The sequence below is a fragment of the Procambarus clarkii genome, chromosome 27 (assembly GCF_040958095.1).
Source record: "Procambarus clarkii isolate CNS0578487 chromosome 27, FALCON_Pclarkii_2.0, whole genome shotgun sequence".
In the NCBI taxonomy this organism is placed as follows: Eukaryota; Metazoa; Arthropoda; class Malacostraca; order Decapoda; family Cambaridae; genus Procambarus; species Procambarus clarkii.
Window position 1 is genome coordinate 23,835,609 of NC_091176.1, and position 22,877 is coordinate 23,858,485.

Genomic DNA, 22,877 nt, shown 5'->3' on the forward strand with positions numbered 1-22,877 from the left:
ACCCCCCCCTCCCCCCCCCCCAACCATTGTAGCTCACGTTTCACAAATTATCAAACTAAGTCATGTGTGTGTGATTCACTCAAGATGATGATGCGTAACGTGTGAGTCAGGTGTACACCTTGAACTACACATGGAAGTTGATGGCAAGAGTAATTACGTGGAAAAATTCCTTTTAAGGCTAGTTCAGGCATCGGTGAGATTTCACCACGTTGATCAGCGGTCGGTTGGAGCAGTTGCCCTTGATGACGTGTGTCAAGACAAAATTGGCAGGTGCTGTTTTACAATATATATAACAGTAGAGTATATCTTTAATAAGGATAATACAAGCTTGGCTAGCCAAAACTAAATTTGTATTATAACCCAGTGGTTTCTGAGTGCAACTTATTAGTTCATAATAAAAGTCTGGAGACGTGGCCCCTCATAATATTTCACCGTCCACAGTTGAACTTCTTGCTGTCAGTATCCATTGGAACATGTCTCATATTAACATGTATAACGTGAGGAGAAAAGGATCAATCTGATTCATTTTGGCAATTCGGACAGAGCTCCAGAGGGGAAGGCAAGACTGGACCAGGCTCACAAACATAATTTTGCTCCTCTTGCTGCAAAACAGTGTGCTTTGACAGCCTAGTGGTACCCCCCCCCCCTTAGTTATGTTAGTGATTCCTCTGAGTACAATGCGCTACATTTATTTATGAATTTGTGCAACCTTGGTGCTGAAAAATATTTACCAGAGTCAATATTGCGACAAGCCGGCCGAGTCATGTTTAACTCCACATTAAATCCAATTATAAATTCTGGACACACATTTGACAGCCTATTGTTAAACGATAGCCACTACAATGATACTCATATATATATATATATATATATATATATATATATATATATATATATATATATATATATATATATATATATATATATATATATATATATATATTGAAATGTACCCTACACTTGTTTATGGGAAGTGTATTGTTAGCACAGGTGAAAAGAGGCATCGCAGGTGCGGGGTGTGACTACCTTGTCTGAGCTGATGTGATGCGAGACTGGTATCGATTCCTTGCGTGAAATCGGGAGCCTCTGCAGTGTCTGCGGGACAGTCTTTGCATAGCTTGCGGCGCCTGGAGTTTGACACACGCAAACTAGTCAGGATCATAGGGAAGGTTAGGCGACGAGTGTTCGTGTTGACCGGGTGGGGGGCTTGAGCCATCATGATGAGCCTGCTGGACCACCACACCGGAGGTGTTACGGTGCATGGTGTTGGCGCACCTCATGTTTGCTATTAGGGACACTTACAGATGAGTACATTTGTGAGACTGCTATTCTTTGTATGGATGCTGAGCATGTATTGTTTCTCGTTGACAATATTGAGATTCACAAAGGGATTTTATTGTATCCTGTATAGGAATTAACATTGTAGTGTGTTACCTAAGATATGTAACTAATGTCATAATTTAGTTTATTGCATGGTCAGTAGGCGTAATCTGATGGCGTGTTTATCTTGTATTGCAGGACGGATTGTGGCTGGAGCCCAACGAAATGTTACAACTGGATCCGGACGCAGAGTGGTCGGAAGAGGGTCCAACACTATCTAGCAACATCTGGAATAAGTTTGAAATGCTTTTAACACCACCTCGCTCTCCCCTGAGAGAGACAGACCTCAACATGATCTTCATGGACCTTGACATAGAGTCCTACCTAATGTCCTTAGATCTTCCGGCGATGGAAGATGATCATCTCAACATTGACCTTGAGGCCATAGACCCCGTTGAAAGCGGGCTACATGGTTTACCTTGCACGCACGGACTCGGGCGGGGCACCTGCACCAGTTGTACACAGCTGGCTCTCGCCGGCTCTGAGCTCCGACACGATTGCATGTGGGTGGGGACGTGCACGGCAGAGGCCCACATTCACAGTCATCGTCACCCGCGCACACACAACGACTCCGGCTCTCAAATCAGGGAACTTCTCATGGATTCTTCGTCTGCGGTGGGGTTCACGAACATCGCCGACCTGCACCCTGTCGATGACGTTAAGGACACACACATGCACGACGACGAAGGGGCAAGTCTTCAGTTCACCAATCACCATATAGCGCGGCCCGACACGCCCTCTGAATCCTCTGAAACCGACACTGATGAGGACAATGACCCTTATGATGACGATGAAGACGACGAACACGGGAACGATGATTTCGACGTGTCTCGAGAGGAGGAGGTGTACACAAGCGATGAGCCACCTTCGGCAGTCCACGTCGACCATAGCTACCACTGTTTAAGAATACCTTCGCCCACTCCTCCTTCGCCGCCGCCCATGTCTTTTGATCACTACAGTCGGCCTTCTTTGCCACACACGCCCTCAGACACTGGTGAGTATATCTCATTTCTCACGAGTGTTGCTGCTCGCCCCAACTTCGTGTGCGACACGTCAATTCATGCGTCCCCTTACTGTCCCTATCTTAATGTTTTGCTGCTGGCACCCCTCTAGGAAGGCACTGGAGTTGTGGCGAGTATACACCCCACTTTACATGCTTTATTTTAATCTCTCTGAAACTTCGTTCGATATACACGATCCTGGGGGATGGCAAGGGGGGGGGGTTGCACATCTTCCAATAACTGATTTAATCTGTCACTTATCGGTCTCTACAATTGCCAGTCACCGGACTGTTAACTGTCTTTCAGACAATTTGTATAATTCTGGAAACTTTATTGTGAGTGAAAACCATTAACAATAGCCATTGGATTCTTGTTAGCGTGTGTTATTTGTGAGAGAAGCCGGTACTCTGGTGTGTGGTAATGAGGAAGGTGGAGGTGGTGTTGGGTGTGGAGCGTGTGGTATGAGCTGAGTTTCCGGGCCTTGGGGGTGGTTGGTGGTGGGGGTTGCATGTGCCTGGGGCGGCAGCGTCTGTCTGGCGCCCCCGTGTTGCGTCATTGGGGGAACTACCAGCTGTGCCTCCATCCCCCCCCTTCCCCCTCCCTCCCTCCCTTCCCCCTCCCTCCCGCCCCCTCCCTCCCTCCCTTCCCTCTCCCTCTCCCTCTCCCTCTCCCTCCCTCCCTCCCTCCCTCCCTCCCTCCCTCCCTCCCTCCCTCCCTCCATCCCTCCCTTCCTTCTCCCTCCCTCCCTCCCTTCCCCCTCCCTCCCTCCCTTCCCCCTCCCTCCCTCCTCCAATTTTACAGAACATTCTCTACTACACCAGCCTTCCTCACCCCCCCCCAATGCCTCTCGCCCCATCCTCCCCCTCTTGTGCACTAGTTCACCTTACCCACCATTTTCGTTGTTGTTACTCTACATCACAGTGACCTTCATTTCTTAATTTGCTTTGCTATGGTCTGGGGTACACTCGCAGCCTTGGCTTCCCTCTCGGCGCCCGCGCTTTCTCTATTTCCTCTCTCCTCCCTCCCCCTATCCCCCCCGCTCTCTCTCGCGCTCTCTCTCTCTCTCTCTCTCTCTCTCTCTCTCTCTCTCTCTCTCTCTCTCTCTCTCTCTCTCTCTCGCTCTCGCTCTCGCTCTCTCTTTTTCTTTCTCTCTCTTTTTCTTTCTCTCTCTTTCTCTCTTCTCTTCTTTTTGCTCTTCACCCACGTACTAAAAACTCAATCTCCAACAGAACCTAAACCTAAAATAATAATAATTTTATTTATTAAATAATGTTTATTTATATACGAGAACAGACCTATTCTTATTACACAGTACTGGCCTCGTGGCCTCGTAGCCTCGTAGCCTCGTAGCCTGGTGGATAGCGCGCAGGACTCGTAATTCTGTGGCGCGGGTTCGATTCCCGCACGAGGCAGAAACAAATGGGCAAAGTTTCTTTCACCCTGAATGCCCCTGTTACCTAGCAGTAAATAGGTACCTGGGAGTTAGTCAGCTGTCACGGGCTGCTTCCTGGGGGTGGAGGCCTGGTCGAGGACCGGGCCACGGGGACACTAAAGCCCCGAAATCATCTCAAGATAACCTCAAGATAAGATACTGTACGTTGAAAAGGATTTGGGTGAAAGGGGGTGTGTGTTTGAGAGTCGCGCAGTCTACGGGATTAGCTCGCCAATATTCAATAATTCTTCGCACATCCTGGTTGCCATTAGTCATGTCTATAATGTGTAATTGAAATTCTAACAGTCTCTTAAGTATTCAAGTGTACTGTTCAGTTGGTCTTACGATTGGAGAAGGGCAGTAGTCTTGTAAGTAGTAAATATTTGAAAACGCGGAGGCAATATTTTTCGCTTTCCCGCAGAGTATTATTGTTGCTATGGGTCACTTTTGATTGTGTTCTGGTGCTTTTATTATGTTCTTTATTGTATAATCCTGTTATTGTTCCGAGTCCCACGTGTATATTACTTTGTGCGCAATATTGTGTGCTTCATGTGTGTGGTGTGAGTGAGTGGCACTGTTTAGTGCCCTTCCACGGAGAGAGGCATGTTTGACCTGATGGCAGGGACGTTCGTGGTCCACTACCACGCCCTGGGCGCGGGACGTTCATGGTCCACCACCACGCCCTGGTCCACCACCACGCCCGGGCACGGGACGTGTAACGGGATGTTTACAATAGGTGCAGTACCCAATTAGAAATTATTCAACTAACTGCTCTTCTTTCCGGTTTCTTTCACCTCCAGTGTTATAGGAAGTGTTTTGAGGTAGCTGATGTTTGAAGGACAGGATGAAACTCAATTTCAGCATATATCAACATGATGAGACCGGCGATGATTTGATCATCGGTGAGGTATGGCGAAGGGCATGATGTCCAAAGTGTAAGTCAGCAGCTTAGTCACTGGAGGCTAAATGCACGCATATGTATGGGGTCGGGAGTGTGCTGGTGTAATGTCTGGTGGTAGTGTGTGTGTGTGTGTCTTGGGGGAAGGAGGTGTTCAGTCAGCCAGTAGCCCTAAGCTGGAGCTGGTCACTAGTGAACAGTGTGGTCAGTGACTAAAGGGAGACACGCTACTCATGAACTGTTGGAGTCATGAACTGTGTGGTATCATTTATCTGTTAGTTGTCTTGTCGAGGTAACAGTAAACATGGAGTCATGGTGTTTGAGCAGCATATCTTAGCGAGCTGGTGGTTGGTTGCGTTGTGGCATTAACCACCATTCCTCTCAATCTCACTCGCTCATATTCTCACACACTCACAAGAGGACCGTGTTAAATTTTTATCCAGGGGCATTATGAAGAATTTGCCTGAATTGTGAACAAATGAGGCACTGCAGAAGTGGCAGGGCTGAGTCAGACTCCATATTGGTCTTCAGACGTTGATATGTCGGAACCTCAATTAATTAGCTCGAGAACCTGTACACCATTTGATTAAAGATAGAGAAGCGGGACCAAAGAGCTGCACCTCCACAATGTCGGCTGGTCACTCCTAGTCTAGGAACTTGCCAGTTTTATTCCTGTGTGTGTGTGCTTACCTAGTTGTGCTTGCGGGGGTTGAGCTCTGGCTCTTGGGTGGGTGAGAGAGAGAGAGAGATAGAGAGATATATATATAGAGAGATATATATATAGAGAGAGATATATATAGAGAGAGATATATATAGAGAGAGATATATAGAGATATATATAGAGATATATATAGAGAGAGATATATATAGAGAGAGAGATATATATAGAGAGAGATATATATAGAGATATATATATAGAGAGAGAGAGATAGAGAGAGAGAGAGAGAGAGAGAGAGAGAGAGATAGATATCAGTGGCGTCAAACAGCCTGGTTAACCTGACCACCCAACTGGAGGCCTGGACAGCCTCTGCAGCGAGGGCATTGATCCTGTGAACCACCTCAAGGTAAGGTTGGCGTTACCAGAGGTTGCTTGGGCTGTGGTATGTGACCTCGCCTCGGGGCCGCCAACGTCTCCCCTCCGCCCGCGTCCACCCTCTCCCCTCTCCCGCTCCTCCCCCTTCCTGCGCCAGGTCATTCCAGGTAATGACCTGGCGGAGGTGCACGAGTGTGGCCTCCATCACAGGGAATGATGGTGGGGGACCTGGAGGCTGGAAGCACTTAACCATCTCTATCTTTCTCTACTATCTCCTTCTTTATCACTGTCTCCCTTGAACCTCCTTTATCTTTCTTCCACAAGATCTTTAATCTTAATCCATCTCTCACTTTTTATCCTTCTCACTATCGGTTGTACTTCTGTGGGCCCTGGTACCCGCTGCGGCCATCCTGGTGGTCCCGCCCCCCTATCCTCCACCCACACACTTCTTGGATTTGTAGTTCCATTTTGCAACGATTGCATTATTCTCAACATGTTTAGGATAATGTATTTACTGGCGGGTTGTGATGTGATGGTGTGTGTGTGTGTGGGGGGGGGGGGGTGCTTGATGCCGTCCTGGTGGTGGGCTGGGGGCTGGTCTAACGTGTATGTATAGACCGCTCTCCTGCTGGGCACGACCTGTCCCGATGGCTATTAGCGGAGGGTAGGGTAAGGTGGGAGGGACGGCTGTTTATCTATCTATCGAACTGGTGCACTTCACTTTCCATGTCTACCGTCTTGACGACTTACCTTAGCGTTCAGGTGTGTGTTGTTGATGGGATTTATATTGCTACTGAAAGGGATTATCCTTCTCATGGATATTTTTATGGGATTATTGTCGACACGATGGTATTACAGAAATTATATGGCTCGTGTAAGCTCAATCCATTCGGAAATAAAGTTTTCGAACTGCCAAAAATCTGGCATTAATTTGTTGTTAGGAGTGAAAGGAGTTAGCCTCGTTACAGAAAGCCTCATTGTGAGCAGTGAGGCGACAACAAACACCTTGCTTTCGGGGAGTGTTGTACATGCTGCTATGGCGGTGTGTCCACTCACAAGATGAGTGACGCTGCCCAATACTGTCACTATGGCGGTAAGTCCACTCACAAGATGAGTGGCGCTGCCCAATACTGTCACTATGGCGGTATGTCTAGTCACAAGATGAGTGACGCTGCCCAATACTGTCACTATGGCGGTAAGTCCACTCACAAGATGAGTGTCGCTGCCCAATACTGTCACTATGGCGGTGTGTTCACTCACAAGATGAGTGGGGCTGCCCAATACTGTCACTATGGCGGTATGTCCACTCACAGGATGAGTGGCGCTCCCGAATATTCTCACTATGGCGGTAAGTCCACTCACAAGATGAGTGGCGCTGCCCAATACTGTCACTGGCGGTATGTCTAGTCACAAGATGAGTGGCGCTGCCCAATACTGTCACTATGGCGGTATGTCCACTCACAAGATGAGTGGCGCTGCCCAATAAACTCGCCCCTCAGGGCAAAATTTAAAAAAATTAAAAACAAACCCCTTATTGCCATTCAGGCGAAGTAAGACTACTCATCCTGATAGCCTCACTCGCCTAGATGGTCCACACACTGGTGGGCTGAGTGCGCGTACTCTCGTGCAATCACTCTCTCCCTTCTAAGATACGTAGAGTGAATCATGTGGTGGTACTCGTCCACTTGGAGGGGGAGAGGGAATGTGTAGGGTGTTCCTGGTGGTAGAGATAGTGGCCCATAATGGGGGGGGAGGTGACTACAGAGGCTCTACCTAATATATTAGGGGTTGTTACTATGGTTGGTGGTGGGGCTGGGTTCACCTAGTTGTGCTTAGGCTCTTTGGTCCCGCCTCTTAACCGTCGGTCAACTGCTAAATATTACACACAATTATTCAAATTGTTATATAAATTATATTGATAAATTCTGTTGATAAATACTGTCTGGTTGTGTAGTTTAAGACACGGGGATCATGTAGGCTGTGTTCCAGTTGCATGCAGTTGCAGATAAAGCCTTCATTTGCTACAAAGGTTAATATTTAGCTTTGGACGGGAGGGGGTGAAAATATTGCAGTCATCTGTCAGCAGTTTGGTATTGGATGTTTTTTTACAGCCATACACGCTTAAGGTGTGTTGCGTAAGTGGCCAGGGTAGTGATGGTAGTCGCGTGACGTCTAGTCGGGCCCTTATCTGTGGGTTGGTGCTGACAAGTGGGTTGTGTGCACTACTGTGGAGTGGTAGCATCACCCGCCCCCTGCGGTACTGGAGTTGAGTAGTACACCCCGTGGTACTAGGGAATGATATAACATCCTCCTCCCCCCTAGACAGATATGTACTTGAACACATTACTGATTGATGTTTGCCCATGAGAGCTTAAAAACCACCTTGCATACACACAAGGACATAGCACATCCCCTCTCAGACAATCTGTAACTGATAATACAATCTTTTATCAATCAGTCTATTGATAAAGTTATACGCGCGGAAATTCGGGTGGTCAACAGCTGGTGAATGTGGTAGTGTCTGGTGTAGAAGGGTGTGGTTAAAGGCCTGGACCAGCTTCCCAAGCCTATTAGGTTATGCCATACCTGTATTTGAATAAGCCTACGGAATTTGTACAGGTGCCCCAGTTAATGTTAGTGGTGAGGAGGAGGATGGTGGTGGTGGTGATGGTGAGAGGCAGTGGCTATTGTGGTAAGGGAATGAGCTATGTGGGGGGTAACGCATTAGGGGGGGGGAGGCTGCGTAGTAAGGGGGGCGTCCAAGCTGAATGATAATCCCGCGGGAATGTGCAGCAGTTGTAACACTAGCCTCTCCATGGTTCCCTCTCCAGACAAGCTTCGTGGTGAGGATTGACGTCGGTAAAGTGATCAGGCAAGGAGAAATATGGCACAAGACAAAAAAAAATGGGGGGGGGGGGGGGGGGTAGAGGAGAATGCAAGGGCCAAAGGCAAGGCTTTTAATACGTATTAGAGGAAATTTAAAGGCACGAGGTAGATAGATTTTAAGGCCTGGATGGTTGATTTAATTTGAGGGACTCGTGACGTCGAAAAAGTGGACAAAATACATGGAACTTTTAATACAATACAAAATACAATGAAACCCGAATGAATGCCAATTTATGATGGCGAGCTTATAAAACGTGCAATTGCAAGAGGCAGAGTTACGCGAGTGATGTAGTGCGTATGTTGCACCATTGTGGTACGGCGTTTGTTGTCACGTGGCCAAGACGAGACTTCGGGCCGTGCCAACTGATGCGATTTGTGAGCGATGTAGTGGTAGCGTGTTGTGTACAGTCCGGAGTAGGACTGTGGGGGGTCTGGGTGCACTAGTGTGTGTGTGTGTGTGTGTATATGTGTACACGGTAAATGTGCATTGTTGCTGTGTGCTGATTCTTTGCCGCTTGCATGGCCTTGCCCTACCAGCTACCTGGCAGTGTCTCTAGCCACCACAAAATACGACGGTGTTCATGCAGTCTCCCAGCGTAGGAGCAGCGTGTGAAATATATTGTTAAGCCGTAAAAGGGATATAAAGTATACCATGATAGTGCGAGAGGTTCGCTGCTGCTCAGACTTGAGATAGCTGGCTGTGCTGGGTGCGAGCAGTAATAACCCTCGCTGATCAGGCTATCACCAAGAAGCGAGAGTATTAACATTTCACGGAACAGGCAACAGGTGAATCATGTTTAAAAGGTGCTAGCAAGCAAGTGAGAATACATTCGATATTATGTGTATATAACAAAGCTTCACAACGAGATGGCAAGGTAATTATGAGGTCAGCGCTAGGCCAGCATGACTTACATCGTCATCTGGGGTGAAGGAACGGTGCTCAACCACTTGGGTCATCCCAAGATTGAACGCCTTGCAAGAAACAGAGTTGGTCGCTGTACCGAGCAGCGTCCAAGGAGACTGTTGACGACGAGACTGCAATTAGGGAAGAAATTGAAGAGAAGTTAGGTTGCCGTGTGTGTGTTAACATGTGCTTGGGACCCTGGCCGTCAAGCATGTTATCTCCGCCCCCGCCACCCTTCTAGATTTGGCAAGGGTCAATGCCGCCAGTTTGCCCTACCTGTGTCGTGGGCCAGGCCAGCCCACTTGTGAAGAAAACTAGTCTCGCCAGGTTTAAATTAAAGTAAATGAGTTGCATATTTGGGATGGTGTCGGTATGTGGCTCGTTTTGCTGTTAGGCGTGTGTTGGGGTGCCCTGCCCCCTCCCCCCATTCCCTATCATGTGGGGCCCTCCCCCCTCTACCCTGTCATACCCTCCCCCCTGTCTACAGGCTGTAGCAACTACTCGTTCGAGTACGCGATGCCTCGCCTGCACAAGTTGGGTTTGGAGTGCACATGAAAGTGGTGGTGTTGGCCAATAATACATGTCCATGCTGTCTGCTGCCACGTCTCCGCACGCTGTGTAGACAACAGCATTGATGGCGCTTATGTTGTCATTTGGGGGGCGGTGGTGGTGGCAGTACCCACGGGCCCTCCATAATGACCACGAGGGGGGGGGGTTATCTACTGGAACCCCCCCCCCTAACAACTGGCACTGCGCCCACTGCCACCACCAGTGACCGTGCTGACACGTCACTGACAACACTGCTGATAACCAGCTGACAGCCCAACGCCTCCCTGAGCAACAGTCAGTACCCCCGCTGACCACGTCACTCGTCTCTACGTAAGGTGGTGGTGTGTGGTGCCTTTAGAGTGGTGTGTGGTGAAGTTGTTACCTATAGGCGGGGGACTTGGCAACCCATCCTCCTGTTTAGACAGTAGATTGTATAACCATGGACACCATAGTGCAAATATTGCCGTATTCAACAATTGGATAGTAGGCTTTGTTTGTGCTCTTTTTACTTAATAGTCTGAAAAAAATGAAGCTCAAAAACAAACTTAAATAATGCTAGTATAGCTCCCGCGTGTACTCCACATAGCAGGCTCCACATAGCGTGCATTAGGCCTAGAAAGGTTAGTTTAGTTTAGTTTGCTTCTCCAACATCAGTAGAAAATAGTTTTCCGGGTTGTCCATATTCAATCGTACAGATTTCTACTTTCTAATTGCGTTGTGCATCGGTATGTGTCCTCTGGTCCTCGACCCTCCTACAAGTACTACCGTAACAGGAGGATGAGCTGGGTTTCGAGGCGCGCCTACTGCGCCAGGTGGGCGTGGCTGGAGGTAATTGACCATTACAGCAATTACAACAATAAAGATAACTGCATTAGGCTTGTTTGGTGTTTTAAGACCTATCAATAAATGAGCTATTAAATAACCGCGGGAGGTGTTATTTAAGCCACCTGGTTCGTGCCAGGAATTGGCTATTTATGAGAAGCCGTGCAGTGGGATCGAACCCGCGTCCCAAGACTCGTCGATACATCCCGTTCTTGTGATTTCAATTCCCGTGCGTTGATTCAACTCGTGGTTGAAACTGCCATGAAAATTGTCTTTTATACAAGCTGTTCCAGGCGCCTCTAAACATTATTCTTCAGCCATTTTGAAGACTCGGGACATTGTTTAACCGGTACTTTCAGAACTTTATTTTCTCTATCGGACCCTTTTGTTCATTGACCTGTGGCCTGTTGCTCCTTATCGACGCTCTTCCGGGGAATATAAAGTTACAGCTTGACTAGCGTGAGGTTTTGGCTGGTGGACTGAGTGAGTGAGTGAGGGGTTTGGGTGAATGATAGGGAATGGCGGGAAGATAGAGGGGGGGGGGGGGTGAGGGGTTGTGGTAAGGGGCCGGAAGCGTGGTGGCCGCTGGGGCCCCACCAGATGGTGAGGAACGTGTGAAATCCTCACAGCCCACACCACCTCTACCTTCTGCTGCCATCTTTGCTTGCTGCTCCCTGCAAAGTGACGGCTGATATTGAGAACCTTTCAGAGCACAACTGCTGATACTCATCAGTGCTGTCTACACCGTGCTCGTAAATATATTCGAGGTAGAAAAAGTATTTACCGATTCTCTGCAAGCAGTAAAGTATCAGACCACCACTCTTATCGCTACGTGCGACCAGGGCGGCCTGGCTGGAGACCGGGCCCCGTGGGGCCGTTGGTCCCAGGAAGCTACTCACGGTAGCCACTCCAGGAAGTAGGATTCGAGTCTCGTGATCTGTTCGTGTATTTATAGCGTTTTTAGGCCGAGCAACAGTTTTCTTGGCTACGTGGTCCTGTTGGCCTCAAGAACAATAGGCGTTTTATTGTAGACGTGAAGGGGGGGGGGGGGGGCGTGCTTGTGGTGACGGTGCTGTAGGTGGTAGTAACGGCTTTGGTGTTGTATTGTAAGTTTACAGTTCCTGTATACTTTGGTCTTCTCTCCTCTTGTATCTGCTCCCGCCCTCTTACTCCTCCAAATCCGTAAAAGTCTCTCTATAAACACGATGCCAAGCCTGGCACCTTCTGTGGAATACATCTTACCTGTGTCGTTCACGCCAGTGTTGTTTAAGATTCAGCTAATGGGAACAAGAAGTTCCAAGTAGCATGGGCTATGGTGAGCCCGTAGTGGACTTACCTGGCACAGGAGCGGTGCTGCTGATGGGAGGGGTTGAGCGGGGGTAGTATTCCGTGAAGCCTGGAAAGAAGGCAGGTGATAAAGTACATAAAGCTGTACATATGCATATTTTTTTAAGAGCTCGCGGCCCGTGCTATGTGGAAATGTTAGTCCCGAGTAGCTAAATCTTAACACATTTTTATGGCCCCTAGTGAGGTTTTAGGGCCGATTGGAGCTGTTTACAGAGTACATGTTTAATTTTATATATATATATATATATATATATATATATATATATATATATATATATATATATATATATATATGTGTGTGTGTGTGTGTGTATATCACGAAAATAAACACGTGTATGTGTATATCACGAAAATAAACACGTGATTAAGAATGTGACAATGTCAGACCACGGAGGAAAAATGAAACAGGAATTTCCTTAAGTACTTTCGTATATTAAATACATCTTCAGAAGGTGACCCTTCTGATATATATATATATATATATATATATATATATATATATATATATATATATATATATATATATATATATATATATATATATAATCTAGAGCAATAAATTAAATTGTGAGATTTAGTGAGTAGTGAGGCGAGGGTGTTACGGGGCCAGCGCCGTCACAACTACAAGGGCAGCATTAGTAGTATTAGAAGTGCCTCTACCACTTTGCTTCACACTCGGAAGACGAAGTCAAGGACAGTCTGGCCGTCCTCATCGTTCTTCACGCTCTCTTCTTCTCTCCCCCCATCTCCAGTTCCTTGTTTTATCCTTCTGGCTCTTCCTTCGTGTGTGTGTGTGTGTATGTGTACTGTTTGTGCCTGCAAAAATAGTTATTAGCTCTTGGACCCCTCCTTTCTAACCGACCTATTTTGTTCTATTATGTGTACTACATATGTCTCTACACGCACACACGCGCGCACATACCCAGGAAACCGCTATCAAAATTCTGGAACCTATTTACTGCCATGTGAACAGTAAATAAGTTGATCAAGTGAAAGAAACTGCTCATTTGTTTCTGCTTCGGCCGGGAATCGAATCCGGGGCTACAACCCCCGAGCTCTGTCCACTCAGCCGCGGGACCTTGTGTGTGTGTGTTCGTTCACCATCAATATGACGAATTTGTTTGAAATTCCATCGTTATGATATTCAGTGAAGGATAAGCATGGACCTTTATTTGTTGAGTGACTATTTATAGTAGGAGGCTCGGTGTTGGACGATGCCTCTCTCCACATGTATAGGTATTTATTAAGGGGCGGCTGGCGTTTAGTTAGTGTGTGAGTTGGCATGGTTCAGCTGTCCTCCAACCTCGCCGCCCTCTTTAGTCACTCCGCCCTTCGACCTCTTTTCTCATAATTTTCCTCTTTACATATTAACCCAATTTCATGGCGCTCTGAAATTACAATATTATGCTCGTTAGCCCTAACAAATTGGTAGTGTATGGTGGGGCCATCGGTAGCGCTCGTCCAGTGTAAGGTGTAAGGTAGAGGTGTAAGGTGAGGTAAAGGTGTAAGCGGCCTTGAGGCACGTCATCTGAAGACCACACCGGTACTGCTGAGTTTTAGACAGCTTTCATTGTCAAGATTTCGACCCATCTTCCTAAAATTATAGTACATATAGGAACTATTTGGTCTACAGTACCAAATATGTAGCGATGAACCAACAAAAGGTTAATTTTTGCAATATTGAACTTTGTTAGATGGGAAACTTTAATTGCAACATGAATATAGAAACTAATCTAAAATTACAGAAAGGTACCCCCCCCCCCCTTTAAAATTCTCCCTATGAGTTACGTGGTATTCCTTGCCTGGTAAGTAATACATTTAATACCAAACAGCTCCCTGTCAGCTTGGAGCTGACGACTTTGCCTTAATCCAATCTACGCCTGTGGCGCCCACCAGCACCTGCCCGTCGGCGTCCGTATCCTCATCCTCCTCCTCCCTCCCCACTTCTTGTGGCCTACCCCTCCATACGGTCTGGTCTTGCCCCTTTAATACTGCGTTCCGGCGTCTAGCTCGCGTCTCGCCAATTCCATACAGGCGGACCCGGCACAGGAGGAGAAAACGGGCGTTATGGGAGGGGTTAGTGGGTGAGGGATTCGTCCGCCCATCCCTACAACACTCTTTTCCGACACATGCTTTCTGATAAGTCTCTACCGCCGCCTCTGCGTTTCCTTTCCCGTATTTCTCAAGTTTTATCGGGCTGTACGCCAAACAATACTTTCTATTCCTTTGGGGTGTTGTGCACGTTTGTGTAGTGTCGGGGCACTGAGATCTATGGTACAGTCAAGGGGCGTTGTGGATGCAGGCCTGATTCGGCTGTAATGTTACGCTGGGCTGCTTCCACAGCCCCACAACAGGGAAGGTTTGTGGTAGGTGGTTCCTGTATGGAAAATACTGACAAAATTAGACAAGGTGGACAATGACACTTTTAAATTAAGAATACAATAAAATAGGACGCCATATCTGAAACCTGAAATCCCAAATTGTGTAGGTAACATAGATCTAAACATAGAAAATACTCGTACCCTATACGGGTGGTAAGCAAGAGTAATGCACTAAAATACATTGTCACGCTTGGAATTGGAAATTATCATGTAGCCTGGTCCAAACTCTTGTGTTACTTCATAGGTTGAAAATTCGGTTGAGATAATAGGTTGAAGCTGAAAATTCGGTATGGGCAAGAGTCATTTTAAACCTTTGTGAAACTGCGTCAATGTGTGATGAGCTGTTTAGTAGATACATTAGCGCAAGGGGTTGTAGCTAGTTACCTGCTTTATCTGTACCTTTAAACCAGTGCAATTTCAATTATCAGGGGAAAGGGCTAAGCCATTGCGACTTTGTAATGGCTTAGCCAATAAGGTTAGATCAAAGGTGAATAAAGTTGAGGAGTGCATTGATCGCCGGGTAAGGGACCCGTAGGAGCGGCGGCCTTGACTAAGGGACTCGTGACCTTGGGTTGCTGGGCTGGTGATAGTCTCAACTGGTGTTCACGGGGCAACAAGGGGCCCGAGGTTAGTTTAGTTAATTTATTATATAACCCATATGTATCCCATAATAAATTAACTATTAATTCCCACAGGGCATGCATGAGTCTCCTGAGACTGCATACGCACCCCATACCCATCTTGTGGGCGGTAGTGGAAAGGGTTACAGAGGCACATTAGCTACCGTTATTAGCCTAAATAATTATTAGTGTGGTACCAATCACATGTAAGTGAAAGTAGGATATCTATTGTAATAATTGAAAAACTCTAGGTGTTGTGAATAATTTGGGGGGTTGCGGGCGCCACACAGTCGCTGTCGAAACCTGTTAAGAATTTCGCGGATGTGACACAAATTGCTATACCTGGAGTAAGTTCTTGAAGTTCTACTCGCCATGCTCGGCCTAAAGCCAAGTTGAACTATAACTACTAATTCTTCAGGCCTTCAGACTAATCAGACCTTCCGGTTCCTAACCTGGTTGGGTTAATGTACCCGTTGGTTTAATAACTTCATATGTATTGCTCCTGTTCTCTACATATAAGTGGAAAACTATAATTTTACCAATAATTCGAAAAGATTGTTTCAAATATACTAAAAATACATTTTCTTTTTCACCAGAAGACGAGATAGATGTGGTCAGCGTGGGAAGCCCAGACAGTGCCTACTCTAGTAGTTCGAGCAGAAGCACAAGTAAACGGCATGGAACCACCACCTTCATCACCACCACTACCGGCGGCGGCACTGACTTGAAGAGGATCGTCAAGGTGCGGACTGGTACCCTTCCTGTCAAACCATCAAAGCGTACTAGGAAGCAACTTCAACAGGTCGTAGCAGCTGGAGTGAAAAGACGCCCTAATGGTGCCCTTAACGAAGTTGTGCTACTCCGGAAGGCTAGCGTTTCTTCGTCGTCTCTGAAGAGTCCAAAACGACTTCAAAGAAATCATGATAACACGAAGCGAAAGTCGCATAAGTCAGACAATGATGCCCCGGAGAAACGACAAATGCACAATTCCTTGGAACGCATGAGGAGAGTGGATCTCCGCAATGCCTTTGAAGACCTACGGTTACTTGTCCCAGACTTGCATGATCGTGACAAATCCCCCAAGGTGGAGATCCTTAAGAAGGCGTCTCACTACTGTCACGCTATGACGACAAAAGAGCGAGCTTTAGCGCAGGAAAAGGACAAGCAGAAGCGGTACCAAAGCGAACTACGTAAACGGCTACTAATTTTAGAGAGAGAGAGACAACAACGCAAATAATTAGTAACTCGTGTTAGGTATAGGTGGGGTAGCTATACCCCAGACCACAGTGGTGCCTGCAGGAGGTCTTCGGCGTGTTGATGGACCCCTGTGACTCGTAGAATGATCATTGTATACTCGGGGCGACTTAGTGCTTCTGGAGTGTTAATGTCACAGTTGATATATATTTTTGGAGTTGAGAGGGAGCATCAGCACGCCGCAGGCATCTAGCTTAATTTTTAGAGTGGGTTAAGTTTTCGAAGTATATAGTTAACCTCGGTAAAGCTCGTGTCCAAGAACTAAAGTGTAAATAATATTAGTAGCAGGACAGCCCAGTGTAGCTAAACCTGATGTTTCACAGAGAACTAAGAATCCTAAGGGTTTTCAGCCCGCATTGTGCATCATCAGTTTGTTGAAAGACATAACAGAACTGCAGTGTGTTTGAGGTTAATTAAAATCCTAGTGTTGTATGTGTAAATCAAATGTGTGTTTTGCAAGTTGAATATTAATAATTTTATTTAGTGTTTGGTCACGAATGTACCTTTCGTCGGCAACCTGAATATACAGGGAGCTTGTACATGTGTAGATTAGTTAGAATACGGATTAATTTGTGATATATATTACGTATATCTAGTGGCAAGGCATAACCTGGCGGAGAATGAACGTACCTTCAGGTGAGCAAGTGTGGATACTTCCGGATCCATACGAACTATGTCAGGCTTGAAAAATGCAACTGTCAAATTTGATAAACAACCATATTCCTATGTTACTGTAGCTCACTGGAGAGTGCTTGTTGGTGCAAACTTGCTTCTGACACCTTTTATGGTAGTTTCCTATTGTCTTGAGAAGCTAAGTTGACGGGCATTGTGAGGATGAATGACGTATCATTTTGGACTGCAGAAATTGTCACAACAAGCTAAGTTCCTTAAAACTCGAAGTGTCATGTGGGAATTAGTTCTAGAATGATAATATGGCGTGTATCATATTTCACTTTAAATTTACAGCATATATAGATTAGAGAAGGTTCATTGAAAGCTGTGTGTAAATCACGAAAATTAACACGTGATGAAAAATGTTAGTGTCAGACCACGGAGGAAGAATTGAAACAGGAATTTCCTTAAGTACTTTCGTATTTAATAATACATTTATTATTAATAATAATATGTATTTAATAATACATCTTCAGTCCCTTCTGAAGATGTATTATTAAATACGAAAGTACTTAAGGAAATTCCTGCTTCAATTCTTCCTCCGTGGTCTGACACTCATATATATATATATATATATATATATATATATATATATATATATATATATATATATATATATATATATATATATATATATATATATATATATATATATATATCTTTTTAATAATACAGATTGTGGTTAACTTTGCCATGTTTTATTGCTATTGGTTTGAGTTATTGGCATAATTATGTTTTAAGAACTATTATGTTAGATTGTACATTTTGTGCATTTATTAGAATTTCTGCATTTCTTTATAATGTCCCTGGATCATGATGAAATTTTCATAGCATGTTATTGGACAAGGGAAATTTAATTTGATTTTTTGGGAATAATTTCCAGTCTAGATGCTATTTTATTGTTTTTATACAAAGAGTCCATTATTTTGTATGGGCATAAATGTTGCCATTTGATGTAGGTGGGTTGCATCGCCGCGTTGGCTACAACTACTATCGCTCTGCCCACCCCCCACACCCCTCCAATGTTGCCATGACTAGGATTAAAAGAAGTAAATTTGCACCACATTCTACCTTTCCAGATGTTTCTCATCAGACAATTTCCTCCGGCCTCTCATTTCTTTCAGCTATTAACTCTTTCGTTGATATTGCCATTATTTAAAACTTATCTATATATCATAGCATTTTTCTTACATGATTCATTTTGGCTTTTCATCACGTCTCGTCGTTGGGACCTGCCATGTCCCGCTTCATATTCATTTTTATATATAGACATTTTCATTCATTGATGCACACACATCCAGCCCATTTCACCTCATTACTGTATAACTAGTGTAAATTTACTCCTCCACCCACTGGAAACCTCCCTCCCGTTTTACTGAAAACAGACGTGTGAAACGTAGTTGAAACACTTACTAAACACCACCATTCCTCGCATTAACAATGAAATTAACACGCAACCCATGTCTTTCACTGTTAACTGAGAACCAGTAGTTTGAACAATTTGCAACACTTAAGGATAGGATCCCCCCCCCCATACCCCTTAGGAAAATAGTGTTTAAATTGGGGCAAGAGTGATTATGCTGCATGGTGGTAGGCATTCTTTTTTGTAACCTAAACTGAAATATCAGTTTGGTTTTCCAGGAACATGTACAGGTTTTTTTTTATATATTTTTTCAAAAGTCGACCACATTTGTTTTTAAAACTATTTGCTATCAAATTGTAAATTATGAATAATTACCAAATTCATGATTGTACCAATTGTATACGGATACTTTTTTAACTACACGGTTGGCTGGTGCAAAGCCTGTATTTATGTACGAAGATGTGGAGCCAGGCGCCTACCAGTTAGCCATGTTTATTTTATTTTTATTTTTTTTTAGCTGCTGCCACTGGCATGAGCTCCACAAGAATTGTTTTAAGTTTAATACGTCGTACACTTTGTGACTTTGCACAGGCTTTCCAATTATGAGTGCAAGATTGGAAAACAATCTGATGGCCAAAACAAGTGTTAAAAAGACCAGACAGAGCATTGGAAAAAATATTTACCCTTGAGTGTGCAATGTGTTTAGTAGTCGAAGACTCAGATGGAGCCAGTTTTGTGTGGCCTCTTTCCTCCCCCTCCCATTCCCCCCCCCCCTCCCCTTCCTTTTCCCATCCCTCATTCATTTGGCCCAAAGTCTAAATATATATTTATAGAGATGCATCTCCCCAGTTTCCTGACGGAGAGAAAACTCATGTTTACATGTTAGCTACCACCTTAGGTCTTAAGGAAAGGTTAATAATTACTGCTCAATTTTTTCTCAATTATTTTTGTATGAAAACCTCAAAAAATGCCCAAAAATATTTCTACGGCATAACTAGAAAATGTGCCTACCCACCCAAGAACAGTATGTTGTTACGTCCTATCACGTTATAGTTCTGCCTGGCTCAACTTGACAACATTTTATTTTTATTGTTTTAAAAGATGTGCCACTCAAACAGTACACGAGGTCCCAGAGAGTTTTGCTTTGTTTAATACAGGATTTTTTTTCTACAGTCAATGTTTTAGTTCAGTTCAAAAGTAATAGAGTAAAATGTGAACTTTGTGTTACTTTTGCAATGTATTTAACTAGAAAACTTTATTTAGTTTTAACATATGGGACGATATCTACGAGCTCAGGTTTGTATTGTAATCATCAACCGAGTTCTTTAATAAAGATTTATTATTATTATTTTGTTTTAAATATCCTTGTGTGCAATACAACCAAATCAACCGAGTTGAAAACTGCTTACGATTGAAGTAAATGTGTACATGATTGTGCACTGTAATCCGTTTGAAAAGTATTGTTAATCAATCAATTTACTAAACAGCACAATCTTGCGAATTTATTGAAATCGATCATCAACCTATCAAGAAAGAAAGAAAAATGTGACATGAACGAGTTTGCCTTTAATATAGTAACGTGTGTTATGTACACTAAACCTTTTTTCTACAGTTAAATATTTTAATTAATTACTAGAAGCTATTTGTAAAGTTATCTAAAGGCACCACCAAGTTGGGAAACCTATTTAGCACTCACTGAAATCTGAGCATTCCGGTGGAGGAGATCCGCTAGTGAAAAAAAAAAAATCCAATGACTAGTCCAGACCCATTATTCTTTCAGCATCAAGATGATCACAGCTCTGGTAACTTGGCATTACCAAAACCATACAACATAGCCTTAAAAGATACAAACGAAGTACAACAATGTGCAGTCAAGCTTGTTTGAACATTTCAGAGATTCAGTTAGTCTATTCGGACGAGAGATAAATTACTATGATAAAGCATTTTTAAAGATATGCTGTGTCTAACAAATAAAAGTAAACTGCATTATCAATTGTTCCATCAATTTATAATTTTCTTGCTTAAACACTTGAACCTTTACTCGACCCCGTGAACTACCCATGATGAAAGTTGTCCCGTGATTATTGGTATACCGGTTAATGCAGTGTCATAAAACTTCATGAAAATGACTAATGCAAAAAAAAAAAAGTTCACCAGAAATACTATAAAAGTTTAAAAGAGATTAAACAAATATACCAGGTTTACACTATCATAACTCAAAACTTTTAACTTAATCTCTATAGTTTAACTCAATGCACATCGGAGAATGGCCTGTAATGCTATGGGAAAGTAAGTCAGAAATCGAGAGATTGCTCTATGAAGCCTATTTACCGGCTAGATAAACAGCAAAGTATAGAGGTCGGCCAGGAACTAGACACTGCCTTAGGGTGAGGAGAAGGACTGGTAATATACTAACAATAGTAATGGGAGTTGAGCACATCCTATGCTGATTATTACATAAAAAATGTACAAAACCAACTTGCTCAAGCAATAATGAAGAGGATAATAGGTTTGAAAACATCCTGGACCTCAGTGTGTGAGCCTTGACACTAGGAGGAAGATAACAAGCATATTGCACAATGAGTACATTTATTTGCTACGGGCAGAGGCACCATGGTGATTTCGGCGATGCGAAAAAGACGAGTTCTTTTGAGCAAAGGTGAGCAGTGACTACGCTGGGCCTGGGAAACAGGATGCCAGATTTATATAACTGCGAGGAAAACCCCTCTAGACTGATAAAAACCGCGACATTCATAATATCGAATACAACAAAACTGGTACATCCTGGATATAACCGAGGAAAAACAACGGAAGAAGCCTAAGCATTTTCTGCCCGATTTCACCAACTTGATAAAAACTAACTGTTTCACATGCCAGCAGGAAACCGTACTGGTAATTCTGCCAACACGTCCTGCAAAAGTACATAATCTTTGCCGTGTGAATTATCAACAGGGAGTTGATCATTCAGGTAGGTAATCATGCACAAGGTATCTTGGTCATTATTTCACGAAGAGTGAGAATCACGTAGGACTCTGGAGTAGAAGCTCTTGTTCTCTAAAGCCCGGTTAAAAATGTTAGCCAAATATGTGATATTTTTCATTTTCTGTGCAAATATCACGAGGCGAACGTGCACAGTATCATACTGTATTAATATTTCTTAGTTTATAAGGAAACGTGGCCGCCACATCACGCGGGCGGTCCGTGAACCGCTCTAACATAAATGATCATTAATTACAAATTTTACCAATATCCATGATGATGAGTGAAGGAAAATTGAGCGTTCCTAGAACAGTCATGTATTTATTACATCAATAAACTTTGCAATTTATAAAAAACACATTTTTAAGTGATTATTATTTATTTTTTCCGTTAAGATGTAAAGACCTCAGCCTATTTCAAAAGGTTATGTATATGCAAATTAAATATAACATTTTATATATAATATATATATATATAAAAACTGTAAAATAGTCTCAAGATTTGGTCTATATTACAATATTTTCACTACAACAAGAGTGAAGTAAAATGTTTTCAGTCTAGTTAATACGAAGTCATAATTTGCTGGGTTTATGGAAAATATCAGTTTAGTAACTTAAGAGTGTAGCGTCATGAATCTTATTCCCGAAATATAACACTGGCTGTTAAATAGTCGTCATATTAAAGGCAGTTTTATGAATGTAAAGCAAGACTCGACAACTAACCTCGCCATTTCTGAGTGAATTTCTTTACCTATTGGGCAAGCAAGTATGATTATAATGCTTCGAGTGTTAGAAATAGTAATGAGACTTCCCCCTAACATTGTTTTCTGCTGACTATTTGAATTTGCCGGTGGCCAACAACAATAATCAATGGTATTTATTTATAATTTATAAATCTATACTTTTTTGTACCTATTATCATGATGGTAGATTTTTATTCACTAAATTACACCTATATATAAAGAGTTTAATAAACTTAAAGATAACATTGTGATTTAGTAAATAAATTTTCAAACTTAACAAAATATAATGGGGAATATCGTCTCCATTAAAAGGCCAATGACCTGAATTAAACAGATTAGCAAGTACAGTAGCAGTACTGCTTATTCCTGCATCTGAATTAGCAGATATAAAGCAGGAGAGCAGTAGTGATACCGATTAAAACAGCAGGAACGAACACAACGCAGAAAGAAAATAGCGATGGTAATTTCAGCAGGAGACAATCCGAACAGTTATTCAAGCAGCAAGGGAACAACAGTTCATCAGTATATTTTATCTCTGTTGTTTTATTTTCAGGGACATAATGTTGAACATTGTCCTCAAACGGCCCAGCATCTGAACCTTGGAGTGGCTGTGG

The 22,877-nt window shown here is 43.8% G+C and overlaps 1 protein-coding gene across 5 annotated transcripts in view; it reads left to right on the forward strand.

Annotated features, from left to right (window-relative positions):
• LOC123762587 (transcriptional regulator Myc-A) overlaps nucleotides 1-17,610 on the forward strand; it is a 227,025-nt gene extending 209,415 nt beyond the window's left edge. For 3 of the 5 annotated variants that reach the window (XM_069332437.1, XM_069332438.1, XM_069332436.1), the window contains exons 2-3: nucleotides 1,519-2,374; nucleotides 15,850-17,609. In XM_069332437.1, coding sequence (XP_069188538.1) covers nucleotides 1,519-2,374; nucleotides 15,850-16,490 — 1,497 coding nt within the window. In that variant the 3' untranslated portion in view covers nucleotides 16,491-17,609. Of the gene's footprint in view, nucleotides 1-1,518; nucleotides 2,375-15,849 lie in introns of all 5 variants that reach the window. The other 2 variants (XM_045749176.2, XM_045749175.2) reach the window with 2 other exon arrangements.
• Nucleotides 17,611-22,877: the final 5,267 nt, after the last annotated feature.